Source organism: Eretmochelys imbricata, chromosome 7 (assembly GCF_965152235.1).
Source record: "Eretmochelys imbricata isolate rEreImb1 chromosome 7, rEreImb1.hap1, whole genome shotgun sequence".
Taxonomy (NCBI): Eukaryota; Metazoa; Chordata; order Testudines; family Cheloniidae; genus Eretmochelys; species Eretmochelys imbricata.
This window is the reverse complement of record NC_135578.1, coordinates 10,268,505-10,288,511: the sequence shown is the minus strand read 5'-3', so window position 1 is coordinate 10,288,511 and position 20,007 is coordinate 10,268,505. Positions and strand designations below refer to the sequence as shown.

General features: G+C 42.7%; 1 protein-coding gene across 16 annotated transcripts in view; it reads left to right on the top strand.

Moving 5' to 3' along the window:
- The window catches only part of FOXP1 (forkhead box P1), a 495,960-nt gene that overhangs the window by 347,247 nt on the left and 128,706 nt on the right, over positions 1 to 20,007 (top strand). For all 16 annotated transcript variants that reach the window (XM_077820968.1, XM_077820967.1, XM_077820966.1 and 13 more), the window contains one exon: positions 11,171 to 11,272. In XM_077820968.1, coding sequence (XP_077677094.1) covers positions 11,171 to 11,272 — 102 coding nt within the window. The remainder of the gene's footprint in view (positions 1 to 11,170; positions 11,273 to 20,007) is intronic.

Below are 20,007 nucleotides of genomic sequence, written 5' to 3'. Positions count from 1 at the left end.
CCCTTTGTCGCTGGGATAGGCCTCAAACGTTCTGGGCCTTTCCTTGCCAATATAAAGGTAAGTTTTTCTTGATCTTTGGGAACCTTTTACCAGGTGATGTTTAAGTGGCTCTGGCGAGTCTCGATAATGATTTCTTGCAATAAAAGAGAGAAGTGTGGAACAAACCCTTTTACTCCATTACTGCCTGTTACTTTGTAAGAGAGCCACGGAAGATTTCAGATGTGACTAGAGAGTAGAATTTTCCTAGCCTTTGTTGCTGCCAGCGCTGGTCCTAGATTCACTGGTACCTGTGGCATAACTGGATTGGGCCCCGCATCCAATCGTCTCTTGCTTCGAGTCTTCCTCCTTTCTTTCACCTCTCAGCATTTATGGAAAGGACAAGAACCACCCTCCTAGCCCCACCTGCAAACTTTCATAGTTTCTGGGTAGTTCCTGCATACCTGGCAGCATCTGAAAATGACAGAGCTGTGTGGAGCCAAATCCATGTCTCTTCTGAATGCTAGAAAGGCCTTCTTGAAGCCAAAGGGCCATGGTTCTATTTTGGAGGGACAGGATTTAGGGAGCTAGGCTCTGCGAGGGATTCCAGTGTGTCCATGAGCATCAGGATTTAGGGCAGGGATGGTGAATCTGCCATTTCTCTCTGCCTAGAAAGGGCACAAGCATTATAGAAGATACTCCAATGCAGATGACAGAATGGCAGCTCTGGCGTGACTCCTCTGCCATTCTGTGGTGTTGGAAGGAAGGATTCTTATTTATTCTGCTGTACTTCCCCTTATTTCTGGAGAGAAACGCCTCAGCACACAGCTGTGCCCTTGGAGAAGGATTTGGGCCTGTGGGAGAAAAATAACTTTTTTTCCTCTCTGTTGGCCTATGTAGAGCTAGGAGACATTTCAGGGGCACAAAGTGGTGAAAATTATAAACACTTTGTTAAAAAAGAATGTGCATAAATATATAATGGTCCCTGTATTGCTCCAGCAAAGGAATCACTCAGGAAGTGTGTGGCTACATCCATCTGCCTAAGCCAGGCAGTCAGGCCCAGCCAATCACTACTTTCTGTAATGAATGAATTAATTTTTATCAAAGCTTCTCCTTCCCCCAGCACCAATATACAGAGCTGACCAATGTCCCTTGGGTAAACGCCAGATTTCCAGAGACAACTGTGCTGCAACAAATGGGTGGAGGACAGGTGAAGAGTGGACAGGCGGGAGATATGGGCAGGAAGGGTAGCCAAGAACAGGGGTTAACTGAGGAGAAAAAGAGCAAGACTGGGAAGAAAAATCAGAGGCAGGGTATGAGAGATGGAGAAAAGGGGGTGGAGAGGAGAGAGGTGCCGTTGCATGTTTTCCTGTTCTGGAAGGGGTTGAAAGCACTGGCTTACGAGGAGCGGAGGAATCAGACATTGGAAGAAAACATCTGCTTTTCTTTGCATCTTCTGTATTTTACTTCTCTTTGGGCGCCTCTTCTTTTTGGTTCCTTTCCAATTTGCTAGCTGGGTCTGCTCACCTCCCCTTGTTCTGCTCCTCCCAGAGGACGAGCACCTGGTGCTGCTGCTTTGCGCCTTTTTCCATACTGCTCTGTTCCCCCTCACTCTCCACACGTTGTTCTGATCCTCAGCGTCTCCAAGGTGCAGTGATGCTACACTCCAGCGTACAGGTGGACTCTGCCTGCCTGTCTCCCCCCCCCCCCTTCTGCTCATCCCCACTTGCTGCTCCCAGAGGAAAAGTGCCGTAAGGGGAGGAGCACAAGAAAAAGGATTGGGAGTGAAATTAACCAACCCTGAAACTATAGTGTATCCAGACTTCAGAGCTTGGTGATGGCACTGTGCTTCTCCAGTCCCAGGAGCTGTGGAACGGAGTAGTGTGTAAAGATGGTTGGGAGCTGCGAAAGAGGAGACAATTGACAAATACTGGCTGAATCTAACAGCACTTCCCAGGCGTGACTGAATGGAAGCAAGAAAACCCTGTAGGGTCTCCACGGAAAAGGAGTGGTTTGGAGCTGGCCTGTTCAGCTGCCATTGCAATATTACCTAACTTAGCCTATGCCTGAGGCCACTAAAATGTTGTTAAACTTGAAGAAAAATGGATGATAAGAAATCTTATGTGTCTGATACTGAAGAACCTTTTTGTGCCTGAAACACTGCAGGGATTTTTTTAAAAGGTCTAATTGTGTGAAAACATGACTTCATGTTATTCTTGCAAGGTCAGGGAGGAATGTCTCACATCTGGAAGTCTGGGTTAGGGTAATACTCTCTTTCCAGGCATGGTCTTGATTTCTTGGGGGTTTTTTTGGGGTTTGTTTTTTGTTTTGTTTAAGAGTATAATTAAAATCACAGTAAGACTGTGATACTGGCAAAGAGGTCACTTCCTGCTTCTGCTACCCATGCTCCTCAGGCTGCCATGTTATCAGCCCTGATTACTAGTAACGTGCTGCTTAAATACTACCATCTTTCCCCTCAGAGAGGAGGTTTTCTCAAACTATGAGCCCTATGCTTATTGCTGGGGATAGCTCTCCATCTACCCAGGCCCACATATGGGGCAGCACCTGTGGCAAAGTCCCAAAAGAAGGGACATAAAAAAAGATCCATGCGGGAATTGAAAAGCATATAGGGATTTTGTTCTGTATTGTAAATTCTGTAACCTGTGGTTCTCTATTTCTGATGTAAATAACTATTAACCACAAAAATACAGGCAGGGGCACAAAATGTATGTGAAACGTACAGGTAGCACTGGAGTTAGATCAAGTGATGCCCCTTGGAATGAGGGGCATTTGAGGGATATGACGGTTGAGCATGGATTGGTCTGCATGGGGCCTAAAACTCTTGTCCATCTTTTTATTTAGACCTTTGGCAGTCAGCAAATCCAAATTCTTGATTCCCTGTGAATCTTTCAGCATGTACTGAAGTCTCACTCACATGCTTTCGTAGATTCGTAAGGGCCTGTCCAATCAACTAGTCTGAGCTCCTTTATATCTATGCTTGGCAGAACTCGTTGTTTTTTTATACATAATTTTGACAGATAATATCAGTGTTTATTTTTAAGCATTTTTTTCAGTTTTGTTTATTTAAGTTTTCACAGTTCTGGGAAATTATGAGAGGAGCGGTCAGACAATAGCTATTTAATGATAGTAGATGTTGGGGTTCAGGAAGTTAAAGTTTTATAACTGTTAACACACACAAACTGTCAACCGAATATGTCAAAATGTAAAGTGAAATCCTTAAATCAAGCTGCGATACCATTCTCCAGCAAGTTCTCATGTACTTTCTTATGTTACCTGTCTGTAAATTTCAGCTATTACCGATGGAACTATTTTCCCTTGTTCTGTCTGTGTAGAGTGAAATGGACATTTACATTTACTGATAAATATCTAATCCTTCCAAGCCTGTTCATATCAATGGCCATTATTTTTCACCCTGTTAGCCCTCTTTAGAGCTGCAGGGACTCAACCGGGTTTCCCCTGCAGTAGCAACTCCTGCTCAGGGGGGGTTTTGGTGCTAGCACTGAGTGCAGAGAGACTTTATAACCTCTGCTGTTAATATTCCCTTTCTTCTTCCCTTCTCACCTCATGTCCCCCAGTGGTGCCCAGGTAGCTTGGAGCCATATGCGGGGAAGAGGAGGTGGTTGCTGTCTGCCTCAAGGCTGGGGGCTCAAACAGGAGAAGATTGGAAAAGTAGATTAGGGTTATGGAGGCTTCCCTTGAGCCATTATTTCCTTTCCCTGTACAGTCCCACTTGAGCTCTTTACCTGGGCCTATGGGCCCCTGTTTCCCAGGGTTCACATGCCACTCTGCAATTTGTCTGGGTCAGCCTTACTGCATCTGGAAAAGCTTTGGGGAGAGAAACAAGCTGGAGTGTGTTAGGCCTCTCACTGAAGTGTGCTCGGTCCAGGCTACCATAACTGTATATCCTTTAGTAGTCGGGTGTTTCATTACTAGCTGATCGATGTGAATATTGAGAACCTGGAGGGTGGTGCTGGAGCTCATTTGCTTTGATAAAAATAGGGTCTCATGGAAAAACAGCTTGAGAGCCAATGCCATCGTATATTGAAGAGAAACAGTTAACAAGAGGCTCTGTAGGGCTGGACTTTGTAATTATTTTTCAAATGTACAGTTCCTGTAAGGACTGTACACGGCACTGTACATTTACATGGCCCTTCTGTTTGTAAAAAACTTTTTTTTACCGTTTTTCCCCCCTGCAGTGTTTCCCACCCTTAATCCCCTTCTCAGATTAGCAGCTGCTGGTTTTCTGAAGTCATTGGAGTTGCTCCAGATTTATATTGAGAGCAAAATGTTGCCCCCCAGTCTTGTGTTTATGACTTTAAAATGGTTGTGGAAATTGAAAGATTGAGTTGCTCATAATGAAAGTGTTCGATATCAGCAACAACTTAAGCTGTAGGAGACTGGGTGTCCTGGGCAAACAGCTGAGTAACTGCATTTTGCCTAACTTGGCAAGAAAACGAACAAAAACCACCATGTCCTGATCATCTCAAAGGGATAAGGTATTCCCCTCTATGTAGAATTGGTTGGGAAATGTTAAATGGCTGCTGCCTTCCATCCCATAGGTTGTGTTTCAGTGGTGAGTGAAGTATCTCCCTTATATCCTTTATAAATCGAGCATTGGGAGCATTGGCCGAAAGATGCTGTGCCAGCATTATGCTGAAGTCATTGGTAAAACTCTCACTGGATTCAATGACACCAAGACTTGGACACTTACTATGTTGTTTATTTTTACAAAGTCCCTGAAATACAGGATTTAATTGTCTTTCTAGCCGTAGAAACGGACACTCCCTGACAGCTGCACGCTAACAAAAGAGCATGCTCACTGTTGTTTGGGGTCTTTGTGAAATGAGCTTGGTGGGGTCTGTCCACTTTCTAGCAAAGAGGCAACCGTGTCACCAAAACCGTTCTCACAGCTGGCGGTTAGTGGTACCAGCACTTCTGCTTCCAGTCTTGGCAGAAGCAAGTATCAAATGGGGTAAGGAACTACCCTCTCGTGCCCCGTTCAACCAGGCAAGAACAAGGCAGGTGAGCAGGGCAGCAAGGGAAAGATAGCTGTGTAATAGTCCTATGGATTGGTAAAGGGCTTTAGTCTCCATTGCTGACAGTCTAACACCTATCAGCAATGAATTTATATATAAATAAAAACATGCCTTCTACTCATACAGGATAGTGTATTCAAATACAGTCTTGATTGTGAATCTTTGTGCTGATGATGGCTTAGGGAATGAATTTGCTGTCAAATTAATTTTTCCTTATACACTTGCTTGGAGTATTTTTATGGTGCTGGCAGCCACAACAGGTTTCCCAAGCTGACCTGTAAATCTAAGCCTTGCACAGGAGTGGTTATTGTGTCTACGGGAAAAGAGGTGATGCAGAACTGAGCTAGTTTTGAAACACTTTCTCTCCTGAGCAGCGATTGTTGGATTGTATTAAATGATGAGTGCTGGTGTAATGATGGCTTCCGTCCACTGGGGCTGAATTGAGATCAGCAAATTAATTTCTAAAGGTGTACTCCGAATGGGCTTGACATAGCGTCTGCAGAAGTGAAGAAAGAAGGCTAACGCTTTCCCTACTAAGCTAATCATTCTTTTCTTTTACACACCCCTCTTTCTCTTCCCCACATGTGTGACGACTGTGGTTTAGACTTTAAGATGACATCGCCAAGGGGCATTGATCTCAGGTGGGGGTGGAGAAAGTTGAGAAAAAATTAGAGGAAGACAAAGTGACTGGGAAGAAGCAGTACTGATGGAGACCTAATGGTAGCTTGGTACAGATTGGCAGTAAGCACCGTACCTGGGAGCTGTTCCTCTCCACAAGCAACATTCCACATTTTAGAGGCAGGCTTATCTGTTGTTGGACTTAATAAGCAAAAGAGCCAAATCACGAAGGAGAAGATATGGAAAGTGCTGTTTGGTACTGCATTCCTCTGGGCTGTCTTAGTTCCCGCTGCTTGCCCGAGTGCTGACCCAACACACTGGTAGGGTCTCTTCCCTCCTTCCCTTGTTGCTCCTTCCCTCTCACATAGTCTCTGTGACTCTCTTCTGCACCTCACCTGCTGCTCTCACCCTTTGTTTCCCCAACCTTATTTGTCTCCTCCTCTTCTGCCCTCTCCCTATACTGATCTCTCCTTGTGGGATTGCTCTGAACCTCTTTCACCCCCTGCCTCCACACCACCAGTTCTCAGTGCTGGTAGTGGGGTGGGGTTGGTGGAGGGAGTTCTCCTGGCTCGCATCATCTGCTGGTGCTTGTGAAGGGACAGGAAAGAGCTGTATGAAGTAATCAGAGGGTCAGATCTGTCCTCACTCAGTTGCCGGGATCTCAGCAGCTGAAGGGGGTAGTGAAGGAGTCCAGCCTGGTTTGGTTTTGTCCTTGCTCAGGTAGGGTGTCCAGATGTCCTGCTCTTATAAGGACAGTCCCAGTGTTTGAGGCTTTTGTCTTACATAGGCACGTATTACCCCCCGCCCACTGTCCCAATTTTTCACACTTGCTATCTGGTCACCTATCTTCAGGTCTTCACTATTTAGGCACATGCCTGGGGTATGGGAATGGAATAGCATTGCCAAACCTCCAGGATTGTGCTGGAGTCTCCAGGAATTAAAAGTTAATCTTCAATTAAAGATTATGTCATGTGATGAAACCTCCAGAAATACATCCAACCTGAATTGGCAACCCTAGACTGGAAAGCTGCTTTTCAGCTGCTCCCTACCCACACAATCTACCTGACCAGCTAATTGACCAAAGCACTGAGCTTGGGTCGGGCAGTGTGTGGCTGTCCAGCTTTAGGGCAGGACTGTTCCACTTGGAGAGATCTGGCCTTAAGGCTTCATGATCACAGCAATCATCAGTCTGGCTGCAGAGAGTTTCACAGCCAGCTCGAGTAGAAGCCAGTCGTTTCTTACACGGCTAGTTGTTCTGGGGATCTTCAAAAATTTCTGGCAGCCAGTTTTAGTCGTGCAACCTCTCAGCTGCCAGAACGGATAGAATATGATCATATCACATGAAATGCATGCAAGGTCTGCTATAGCAACTGTATTTCAAAGAGACAACACATATGGTGGCTGGTTCTTTTTGGAATAATATCTATAAGCTGAAGATGTTTTATTCAAAAAGGCTGTAGCTTGAAAGGTTAGGGATGTGCTGATTGTTTGATATATGTTTAAAGAGAGGATCCTGTGTTGGGGTTTTTTTTTTTTTTTTTTTTTTTTGGCCTATTGAATCTAATTACTGGGAACTAAAATGATCATTTGATTGCACTTTTATCTGGAATTATTCTTCTGTAGAACCAGTCTTAATATATAATAATATGTTGCATTTGTACTGTATGGCATTTCTTGTCTGAGAAACTCAGAGTGCATTACCAAGTATTAATTAATTAAATAAGCTGCACAACACCACTGTTAAGTAGGTAAGTATTCTTTGTCCATCCCCATAACCCATGTAGGAATCTTTCTGCTGCTCCTGACCCACCCGTTGAGGCATTTTAACAACCAACCAGGTTAATTAAATAGAAATAACTCGACTTGGAGGAATTCATTTTTAAAATATAATTGCAAAGCATAATATTGATTATTTTTAAGCATTTAAATTTTTTTATCAATTTTAATTTTCACAGTTAGAAGATTATGGGATCTAAGCATTTTTCTGTGTTCATTGATTTACATTTTCACTGTTGTGGGAAATTATGTGGGGGTTAGATAATTATTTAATGACTGTAGATGTTGGGATTCAAAAAGCTAAAGCTATATAACTATTAAACACAAATTGTCAACGTCACATGTCAAAATACATAAAGTAAATATCCCTAAATCAAACTCTAATAAGATCTCCAGCAGCATTTTACTGACTTTGTCTATCTGTAAATTTTGATGATCATCAATGGAAATATTATTTTCCTTGTTTTGTGAATATGGTGAAATAGACATTTACAGCAAAAAATCTAATCAGTCCAAGCCTAAAAATATATTTTGCCTTCACTATGCATAGCGAGTTCCACTGTAAGATCTCCCAGTCATTCCTGCTGGATTTTATTAATTCATGGCCAATAGAATCCTCTGTCTTGTAGGCTGAACTACCAGAATAGTCCTTGCACACGTACACGTGTGCGCACACACAGTTTCTTTGACGATATGATTTGTGTGCATAGTTGACAGCTTCTCACGCTCCTTCACCCTTTAAGGATCACAGGACGCAGATACACATGCACGTCAAAATGCCATTTTCTTCGGTGTGTGGCAGGTGCACTGAGCTTTGAATGGCTATCCCTAAATTTAGAATCTGATTTTATGTTTACTTTTACCCTACCAATCTCTGCTCGAAAACACAGCCGTGTTTAAAATCTTTACTGATCTGACAAAGACTTGTTATTAAAGCGCATATTGAAAACAGCGCCATCAAGGTGAATGAAGGCAGGATATGAGGGGAGGGTCTCCTCCATAGTGCACTGGCAAATCAGCCATGAAACAAGGGTACAGCAAAACTCTCAGCACTCTAGGAGCCCTATTCTGCAAGGTGCTGAGTGTTTCCGAAAATCCAGTGTGTACCTTCCTCTCCCACTGAAATCAAGGGCAGGAGCAGGGAAAGGAGAAGAGACAAAATCCTTAGCTGCACTCAGTAAGCACAGAAGCAGGAGGAAGCTGTTTGTGCCTCCCCTTTCTTGAGCCTTATTCTCTGTCCCTCACATGGTTTAGAGCAGTGGTTCTCAACCTTTTGGAGCTCAGGACCCATTTTTAAATGTCTGTGGCCTGTCGCGGCCCTGTAAATAGTCTGAGGACGGAGGCCCTAGGGTGGTTTCAGTCCGATACTACCCCCTGGAGGGGGTTGGGTCCGGCCCAGCACTCCCCCCACAGTGGTGGATCCTGCAGTTCCTGTGCTGTGGGGGTGACTGAGCGTGGCTCTGGGCATTGCAACTTCTGGGGTTGCAGCGCCGCTCAGGTTAAGCCCCACCTCCCTGATTGGACCAGATTTCTGTGAGTGGAGCTGGCTCATGGGGTCGCAGCGCCACTCACTCAGATTTGGGCTACCCGGGCTTCCGTCGTCATGACGGCTGGGCCAAACCTGAGCGGTGCTGCGCCCCCGGAGGTTGCAGTGCCTGGAGCAGGGAGGCGAGCCCATCCAGCGTTGTGGGATGGGAGCCACAGGAACGGTCACACGACCCTTTGAAACATTCTGGCAACCCAATATTGGGTCCCGACCCCTGGCTGGAGAAACCCTGGGTTAGAACAGTCCCACGGACGAATTCGCCAGAGGCTGATTGCTGTAGTGCAGTGATGCTACAACCAACATTCCCTTCCTCGCTACTTCAGTGCTGGGGGCTGGGAGGGAAAGACGTAAGAGCAGGCCTCACTGGCTGTTTGCCACCTGGGGGTTCGCTCCCTCCAGGGAAACCCCTACGGCCAGCCGCAGTGACTGTCAGGCCCCTTCGTGAAGCCAGGCTCTGGTCCTGAAGGTGTGTGTTTAAAAGAGAGTGACATCTTGCTGTTTGAAGGCACCATCCTGTGCGGTGCTGAGCATCCTCAGAGCCACTTTGAAGTCAGTGGGTCCCTTCATGTAGAAATTCTCCTCATCACCAAGCCTTTCCCAGCTGATCTAGGAACTATCCTGTACATTTAACACTTTACATGTAGAAGAAGCCATTCATGAGACACACACCTACACAGTGAAACCCCTAAACAAATTTCATTCCTCCATCGAACGTGCATTAATTAAATGTCTCCAAGAGCGTACACAGCAGGAGTGTGGCAGTCTCTCTCCCTCCTTCCATGTAGGCATCTTGCAATGGGACTATTTTTCTTGTTTTACATTAATGAAGTCTTCAGTCTGCCCACTTTTACACCTACACATGTACTGAACATCTCCAAGGAGACAGAGAAACCCTGAGTCCAGCAATGGTGAATCCTCCAGTGAGACAGCAGGCTAGGGTCCCAGGCAACTCTTCTAGGCATCTTAATTTCCAGATGTCCCCCACAGATAGTTTTTGGCTCTTGAAGGCAGGCTCTCTCCAGTGGCCCTCTCCTTTGCATCTGAAATGCAGGTGAGTGCACCAAGCGTCTGCAAATGGGCTAGGGGGAGGGACATTCTTCCCATTTTCTGTCTCCTCCTCCCTTCTTTCCCCCACCTTGTCAAGCAGTGTAGGCTTTTCACGGCTGCCTGGCTCCATTTCTGAGCCCATTTCTCAGTGTTGGGGGAGTGTTTCATAATGTTCCAGCAATACCTGATCTGTCTCTTACCTTTCTCCCAGGAATCAGGCCTCATCCTTAAGTCCCCTCTTAAAGGTACAACGCTCCCTGGTTGCTCTTTACTCACTTCCCATTGAAGCTTGCTCGTGGGCTCTGTAGTTGATGTGCCGCAATCTTGTCGGACTCTTTTGGGGTGCAGGGGATACAGCACATTCTCCTTGGGCTGTTTTTCTCTGCCCTCTCTCCCCCTTACCTTCACATGGCTCCCACTGCCAACCGAGCCTTTACAAAGAAGCATTATTGACATTAAAAAGCAGTGCCTCCTTAGCCTGAACGCCTCCTTTTATTGCGTTGTGTCTCTCTTGCCTAATGCCACTGCCTCTGGCTGCTCCTTCTATGGTAAATTTCCAGAAACCTCTCCTGCCTATCCTGGCCCTAGGAGGACTGCACCTGTTATAATGATGTACAGCACATGTATTAACACCCCTCCTAGAAGGGAGAATCCAGTTAACTGCCCTGCTTTGCTGCACAAATGCCAGACTATAATGGCCCAGTTGGGAACAAAAAGAATGTGAAGCCTGCCAAGTCTTTATAGTAAGCCATTTGCCTAGGGCCCAACATCCAAGCCAATCTGATGGGATGTCTGGGCCTTTCCAGCTACATACAGTTAGATAAATCTACAGTAGTCACCATGGAAAAATCAGCAGTTACACACCGTTACCACATAGCAGCAGGAACTCCACGATCTTCGTATTTCCGTATGGGTAACATGGGAGAGAGGATGGTGTGTCACACCATTGTGTGTGCGTGCTCAGATTTTTAATGGAAGCCACTGTAGTGTGAGCACAAACATGCCTCAGGATTTCTTTGGTGAGTGTGCTTCTGGGAGTAGATCAGCATCTGATGTTCAAAGGGGATGTCCTGATCAAATACTATGCACGCAGCTTTCCAAATTTTGTACAGTACAAACTCAATTTTTAAAATTCTTTCTTTTCTTCCAGGCTCTGCAGGTGGCACGCCAGTTTCTACTGCAGCAGCAGCAGCAGCAACAAGTTAGTGGATTAAAGTCACCCAAGAGGAATGACAAACAACCAGCCCTTCAGGTAAGAAAAGGGTGTGGGTGTATGTATGCAAAGACATTGCTAATTAACGATAAGGAACAATGTACTATATAAATTTAGGCTGAGATTTGCCAAGTTCTCTGCTTTGGCCTAATAGGCTTCAGTTGAAGTCAATGCCAAAACTCCCGTTGGCTTCAGTGGGCACAGAGTGAGGTCAATGCTGGGTGCTTTTCAAGATCCCGCCCATAGTATAGACCTATATCTTGACAACCTATGTCCCTATGTCTTTATTGGGAGCTGGTGAAGAAGATTTATCACAGAAGTGAATGGGTTTTTTTTGTTCTACTAGTCCATTATTGTTGTAAGACTTGAACATTTTTATTTGAAGACTGTTCCGTTTACATTCCATGTTCACCCAAACCATCGATTTGCTGCATCAAGAGTACTCTGAAACCATTATGATATTGTATAATAATTTTTTACTGTATTTTGGGCTGTAGAGCCTCAACAGGGGTCCTATATTTGCAGCTTCTTTAGGAAGCCTAAATATTATTAGGCTTTGCAGGGTTGTTACAAATTCAGAAGGCTAAAACCAATAGACCATCTCCAAATAAAAGATAATATGCATAAATGTGTGGTTTTTGTTGTAGCCTACTAGTCAGGATGGCTAAATTATGGGAGCTAGAGATATGAGCGACCAAATAGGTCATCTGGTTAATGACAATATAGGATTGTTCCCTACATTATGTTTCCTGTTGTTTTTGCAATTCTAGTATTTAGAAGCCTGAAGTAACAGTGGGATTTTCACCAGTCTCCTTAGAATACTATTCCATAACATAACATGACACTTAGGAAGTATTCCCTGGTTCCTAAATTATCCTTTTCTTAATTTCATCCCATTTGTCTAAATTACAGTCCTTGTAACTCTCTAAACACAGTGTTTCTCAAACTGAGGTCTGCAGACCCCTGGGAGTCCCCCGAGGGTACTTCAGGGGGTCCATGGTCCCTGCTCATCAACTCCTCCCCCTCCGGAGGCACAGCAGGTCTAAGACAGGCTCCCTGGCTGCCCTGGCTCTGCTCCAGGAAGTGGCGGCATGTCCCTGTGGCCCCTGGTGGGGAAGGTTCAGGGGGCCTCCACATGGCGCCCCTATCCTGAGCACCAACTCTGCAGCTCCTGCCAATGGGAGCTGTGAGACAGTGCCTGTGGGCAGGGGTAGCGCACGGAGACCCCTTGGTCCTCCCCGCCTAGGAGCCGCAGCCAGAGAAATGCGCCAGTTGCTTTCAGGAGCTGCCAGGGGTAAGCGCCGCCCCTCACCTCCTCCTGCACCCCAACTCCCTGCCCCAGCCCAGAGCCCACACCCAAACTCCCTCCCAGAGCCCACTGCTCTAAACAATTGCTCTCCATTCTTCATGTTCAAACTCTTCAAATGTGTAGATGTTATCATGTCCCCTACATAGCTGTCTCTTTTGCCCAACTGTACGTCTTTAATTCTTTAGATCTATTCTAATAAATCAATCCTTCCAGACCCCTGATCATTTTTCTTATTTATTATTGATGATAACTTTTGTTATTATTCCCTTCTGAATTCCAGTTTCTCAGTGTATTTCTGGCAATGAGGTGTCCACAACTAAATGCAGGAGTCCAAGTGGAGTCACATCAGAGTCCGCCAGAGAGGGGCTGTTTTCTCACTGTTTTGTGCTCTGATGCTTCTGCCTTTGTAGCCCAAAATTATATTGGTCTTTTTTGTTTGTTTTTTTTGTTTCTGTTGCCATAGTGCACTGTCAAACTCAGGTCTGAGTTGCTTTCCCTATTTTTTTTTATTTGCTGTACTACTGTACCTCGATCTCTGACTGCATTAGTTCATCTCTTGCCTTTCATTGGGTATATGTGATTCAGATTCTTTTCTTCCCCAAGTAGAGCTTCTATTATCTTTCAACTTGAAGTAGAATATGGAAGATAAAGCCAACGTCACTACAGACCTTGAAAATAAAGCTTGTGGGCCAAATTCTGCAGTCCTTACTCAAACTCCCAATAGATTCAGTGAGAGTTTTGCCTGAGCAAGCATTAAGTGTTAACTGAAGAATTTGATGCCGTAATGGTAATTTGTAGCATTTAAGTGGTGACTTTATCTTCAATGCTCTTTGTAAATATGAATCCCCAAAACATCTCCAGGAGGATAGTCCAATAAGTAAGTACCATTATCACAATGTTGGGAAACTGAGGCAGACAGGTTGAATGACGAGTTTAAGATCACAGAAGGAAATTTTAGAGGTGGGATTAGAATGCATGAATTCCTGGCTCCCAACTCGTGCTCAGTCTGCTGGGCAACACCTCTCTATAAATATATCTAAACTATTATTCCTTTGGAAAGTATGAATCGTTCTGTTGATGGGCAAATATAAATTTTATTGGAAGTGTGGAGCACTGTAATCCAAACGGTTATATTAACACTTCCAAAAACATTTTATTTGGTAAATCCATAGCTGATCCGTATGCCTTTTAATAGACTCTTCCACTGGGGACATTTTTAATGAGATATTGTGCTGGCTAGGTCCAGTGTCAGGTAGTAAAAGAAGTGCTTTGTTGTGCAGATGTCTTAAGAATAGCTCCAGAGGATGAAATATGACTGTGTTGCCCTTTCAGCTGTGAGCTTATTTGTCAGGATTCAAATAAGTTGAAAGGATCAAACCAAACAGTTTCCGTAGTCAGACTGGGAATTGTGTTGCAGAGGTCAACAGTGAAGGCCACATTGCAAATTCCATAACATAGCCAATTGTTGGTACATATTAAAGTACTGAAGCAGCTCCGGCAGTCAGAGACACAATTAAAATTCTAATTTATTAATGTATACAGAGAGCAGGCCCAGCCTGTCACTCACTGATTCAAATGACTGCCCATTCTGTTTTCCCTCACTCCTGGAGCTTCTGCAGTCTTAAACATACTGCAAGTCTTCTTGCATATAACAGACCCTGAATGCTTTGGTAAAATGAGAATGTATTATTTCAAAAAACAAAAAAGACAACCACCCTAGAGCATTCGTTTGAGATTATTGAGAAAAACACACACAAACACACACATCATCATCTGCCTGATCACATTGCTCTAAATAGGAGATATCATTTCTGTCATACAGTTTACAAAATCAACCTGTATAGTTTCCATTCCAAAAATGTGCCCATTTTAGAACGTTTATTTAAATAATGAATCAAGTTGTCTTTGCACTTAGTAAATGACCATAAAATTTAATCCCTTTGGATAGGTACCGTGTTTACTGGATGTTAGTTATTTTTGTCCATTACAGAATACTATAGAAATTTCTTTGATCTGCTTTTTTACATGCTTGGCAAGGGCACTGCTGAGAAAAGCCTTAATGAGTGTTGTCTAGAGCTCTGTTTCTATGAAATGTGGGGGGAAGGGAAGAAGTTAATCTAGAATGTTGGTTCTGTTAATAAGACGCTTTGTGGCCCTGCCCACCCTTGAGTTCATGAGTTGACAGGCAGGGAGGTTAGGCCAGCTTGATAGGAATACTGAATGTAGTTCATACATATACGATTTATGGTGGCTGCAGAATATTGCTAAGTGAAATCTCAGTCTCAGGCTCTCTAATTTAATACTGGCTGGCAAGCTTTGTCATGTAAACCGGACTGGCACAAACAGATGTGGAAATTTTAGTCTAGTGCAGTGCTATGAAGCTAATTTGTTATCACCTTGCTGAGAATCATTTCTCATGTACCTTGTGATTCACTGATAAAATAGCCAGAGCATTTAAATACACCTTAGCATCCTATGGTCTAATTAGGACATCATACCTTGAATAGCTTTCACGCAGAAGCATGTTTTACACTGGTCATTTTCAATATCTCTTGACCTCAATTGCTACAGCCAGAGATCTGTTTTAGCAAATTTTAGACATTTGGTGTATGAGAACTTGGACAGAAAAGGGGTGATGTGTTCTTCTCATAGTTTAAAAAAAATTAATCTCCAAATATACTATGACTCATATTTTGAGCATATCTCACACTTCCTTGCCTTATATTTGGCAGTGACTTCCAGTTTCACAGCCTGATGATACAAACAAAAGAAAATAAAAGTTAAGGAATGGATTTAATAACGAGCAATTTTGGGAGGTGGAATTCACAACCACAAAATTAGGTGAGGAAGGGGCAAATCTTACAAATACTTGCCATGGATGTCATATTCCCTTGTATATGTGAAACAATTATTTGAGCCAACCACGTGTGCTGAGAGCCCAGAAAATTCATACGTTTTACCCAGCCAAGACAAATTTACTTGTATGTTAATAGATTATTTATTGATTAAAATTTGCAGGTTTAATTGCTGATTCTCTTGGTGATTATTCATTTTGGTTCTTTAAGCATGTTAGTTGCTGGCATGAATACATACATTGGAAACAAATCAAGAGACACATTTTCTCCCAAGAAAGTAAAAGTGCATGTGTATTTTGGCAATGCTAAAAATATTCTTTAAAAAAAGAAGTAGTAAGTGTTGTGTGTTACATTGAATTGAAAGTTGGACATAATGGCTTACAATGGATTTACAAAGTTCAGGGCAGGATTTTGCATTTGAAACTGGTAAGATGATGCATTTTTTCAGATTAAATGTTAATCATTATGTGGTAGATAAAAAGTTGTGAGATTTACCGAGATAGAATTTTTTTTCCGTTGATGGTGAAGGGTTCTATTAAGAATATGGCAGATGTTTTGGTTAGGGCGGTTTTTCACCTTAGCATTCCTGTTTGGTGCTATATAAAACATGCTTTAGGCTGTTCTCTTGTTTAGCTTAATGCCACATGATGTATCATATTGGTACCTCTTATCAATATCATGAGAAATAGATAAGATCAAGAGCAAAAAAACACAAGATGTGATGTAGAAATCAGCAGTAGTGTGAAATTATAGGTGGTTACAAATTTTAAGGGCATTTTCCTTTTTAATTTTTTTAATGAAATTAGAAATTTAACTGGCAACTCACTATGCAATTAAAGGTGAAGTGAAGAATAATTTTACCCTTGTGCAGGGTTCTGTGTTTCTTGTGCAACTGTTGGCATAACTAAAAGCCTAGGGATCTGCATACATTTTACATATTAGTGGTACATTTAACTAGTGGTAAACAAAGATCGCTGAGCTCAGGTCTTAGCAGTTAAATAAAGGAGAAACTGGGACTTGTTTGTTTTTTAGAAATGTATTTATTTGTAATTCTTAAATCTACGTGACAGCCACTTGCAGATTTGGGGTGAAATCCTGACCCCACCTGGAAGTCAATGGTAGTTTTGTCATTGACTTCAGTAGGGCCAGCATTTCACTCTTGCAAGGTTTAAATGGTTTTCCTAATAAAAATTTCAGTAGCCTCCATTTGAATTCTTCATTTTGTATCTATTGGTTTTTTACTAAAGAAGCTTTGTAACTCCTTTCATTTGATAAAATATATATGGGGTTGTGTGTGTGTTTGTGTCTGGATTTTGAGCCGTTGTGATTCACCTTATTCTGGCTCTATTACCAACCAGGGGGGCTAGCAAATTACATGTTTTTCTCAAATGAAAGCTGTGATTTTCATGTAATTATGTGACTCCAGCAGGTGGAATTGTTCAGAAAATCGTGTTTGTACAGTACCTAGCGCAATGGGGTCCTAGTCTGTGGTAATACAAGTAATAAATACTGCTACTACTAAATATTGTGAGAGTTTGGCAACACAGCGTATGGTCAGCAAGTATTTTCATTTTATAGATGGGTAAACTGAGGCATAGAGATGGCCACTGGGCCAAGGCCACGGAGTGACTTGGGGTATGTCTGCACTACAGTTGGGAGGTGCGATTGCAGCCCAGATAGATGTAGCTAGATTAAAGCTAGCTCAGGTAACTCGGGTACCAATAGCAGTGAAGCTGTGGAAGAATGGGTTGGCCACCCGAGTACAGACCCAAACTCCCTGGTGGGCTTGTTGTTGAGCAGCGAACCTGTGCTGCCCCAGCTTCACTGCGATTGATACCTGAGCTAGGTAGCTTAAAGCTATCTCTGGTAAGTGTGCACGTGCTTCAGTCACACCTCTAATTGCTGTGTAGACCTATCCGAAGAGGCAGAGTCAGGAGTATAAGCCAGTATCCCTCATTCCCAATCCCCTGTGCTATTAGACCACCCTGAGATCAATTTTTTTTACAGGTTTTCTCCTTGTAGGTTAAACATCTATGGAGATATTTTTTTAAATGTGATTTTTTTTTTTACCGGATTGTTTAGAGAGTAGTCTAGGGCTAACTATGTGTCAGAACATGGCTTGGAGTTTGTTGCAAACATCATGGAAGAAGAAAACATATGAAACATTCTTGACTGGTCAGAAATGTGTAAATTGCTGACAAAATGACACACATAACTGAGAGTTTTCCTGCCATTTTACCTTGTGGTTTACACCTACAGTGTTGAAAAAAGAGAGTGACTCCCACCTCGCTAATTACCATTATCACTGAAATGGTAGGGTTTGAGTCATTAGTTCCATGTGCATTTAATTAGAGGAAGGCTGAAATTGGATTTAACTTATTACTTTTTCATGGATCACTTTCTTGTCATCACTTCAAATTGGATTGCAGCCCCAGGTAACTAATTATGAGAACCACAGGATCAAGAGTGAAAAAAGGTAATTAGGAATAACACTGTCGGACCCTTGCTGATAGTCCACTTGTGTTTTGGAAAAAATGAGAGCAGTATTTTGTAGTATTACAGATTAGGGAGTTAAAGGTATGCACTATTGCTAGGAGTCATGGGAGACTGCCACCACCTATAGTGGTTTATATGATGTACAGCTGGGTTGAAGATGTTCTATCGACATGCTTCCACAATCACCTCCTTAATACCTAGATTAAACTTGTAAAAGCAACAGATTGCTTGTAGGTATGAGGCATCTCAACAATGGTGTAGTTAGGGGTCCTTACATATATGATCACAACATAGCTATCAAGACACTTTTGAGCTATAGTACAGTGTTTTAAGTACAGCAAGTTAGAATTGCTAATGTATTAATGAACACAGAAATGATCTTTTTGGATCATTAATACCTCACAAGAAGATATATCGGTCAGTCCAACAACAGTGAGGTTCATGATCTGTGTATCAGGAATTTAGTCACTATTTCCAGCATGCTAAAATCAGGACATTACTTTCTTTTGTCTGGTTGGGGTTTGCTTTTTTTAGATATTGTAGATAGGATTGCTAAATTCTTTTTTCTTCAGAAAATACTTCAAAACAAATGGATTTATTTCCATGTGCAGAACAGAATTCGGAACTGCAAGTAATCAATTTTATTGACACAGTCTGGAAAAAATGTTGATTAGAGTTCAAGGATGTGAAAAGATTGAAATTTAAAAGTACCTAGCACTGAGTGTAGCAAAATTTGAAAAGTAATTTCATTAAGCAAAGAAATCTATTGTGTAGGGATCACTAAGAGGAGAGTTATATTTGGGAGCTAATGATATTGCAAGGAGGTAATGCATCTGGGGCTTTTTTGTGTTTAAAAGAGCAAAAAAAATTGTAATTTCTCATAGTGAATCAGAGTTCAAAGAAGTAACACAGTTTCTTAAAGTTGTGTAAAATGGATGTTCAAGTTCTGTTAATTTCTGCAAATATTTGTGACTCAATCCTGAGTAAGTGATGCTTGCTTGTTCTTGGGATGAATCATAGAATATCAGAGTTGGAAGGGACCTCAGGAGGTCATCTAGTCAACCCCCCTGCTCAAAGCAGGACCAGTCCCCAATGTTTACCCCAGATCCCTAAATGGCCCCCTCAAGGATTGAACTCACAACCCTGGGTTTAGCAGGCCAATGCTCAAACCACTGAGCTCTTGTTTCCTGATGCAAGTAAAGTATAGGAAATTATGTGAACTTCATGCAGAAGATACTAAACAATCAGACTTCAAGAATGATGCATTCCAATTACAGAAGTTACTAGTATTTCTTTCTTTACATTATAAAATACATCTAGAGATTAAAAAATCAACTCAAAAACAGAAAAGGTGCCTTTTTAAATACATCTTAAGTTGATTTAGAGTTCTTATACATAATATCTGTGGTTAAAAAGGGGGCAACCTAAGGTCAGGTGATGTACTGTTTCCATTTTTCCACGTGTGTGTGATAAAAGCAACCTCCTTTATTTTGTAAGGCTGCTGGAATTTCTGATGAAGTGCAGAGGTCACTTTTCTGTCAATTTGAGCATTTTTGAACTACCGTTTTGTTTTGTTTTTTGTTGGTCCCCCCCCCCCCTTTGCTACAAACCATGGCACTGTTCTGACACATGCACATTACAGTGCTCCAATCTGCAACTTATTAATGCACAGTTCTGGAGCCTATCCAGTGGTTAGAAAATTTCCTGAAGCCTAAAATAACAGCAGTTGGTGCAAGTGCCATAGAACAGAAGTGACAATGAGGCGCAGTCCGGTCCACTTGGCAAGATGCCCAGGCAGGAAAGCCAGCTGAGATATTAAAACAGAGAGATTGAAGCAGTGCATGTGGGTTATGCTTGAAAAGTTTGGTCCTGGGAGAGAGGGAAGGAGGAAACAAAACCTCCTGTGACCATAAGACGTCTTCTGTTTTCCTACAGATATTTATTTATTTTTTATAAAAGAGTTTTCAAGCACTTGTCAAATAACCGGGAATGAAGGAAATAGGATCCATTCTTATCCATTCAGATGATTTCTGCTATATGTATGAGCGTAACTGGGGGTGGGGGGTGGGGGGGAATAGCCCTTGTAATAGAAATCTCCAGCTTCCAAACTGATG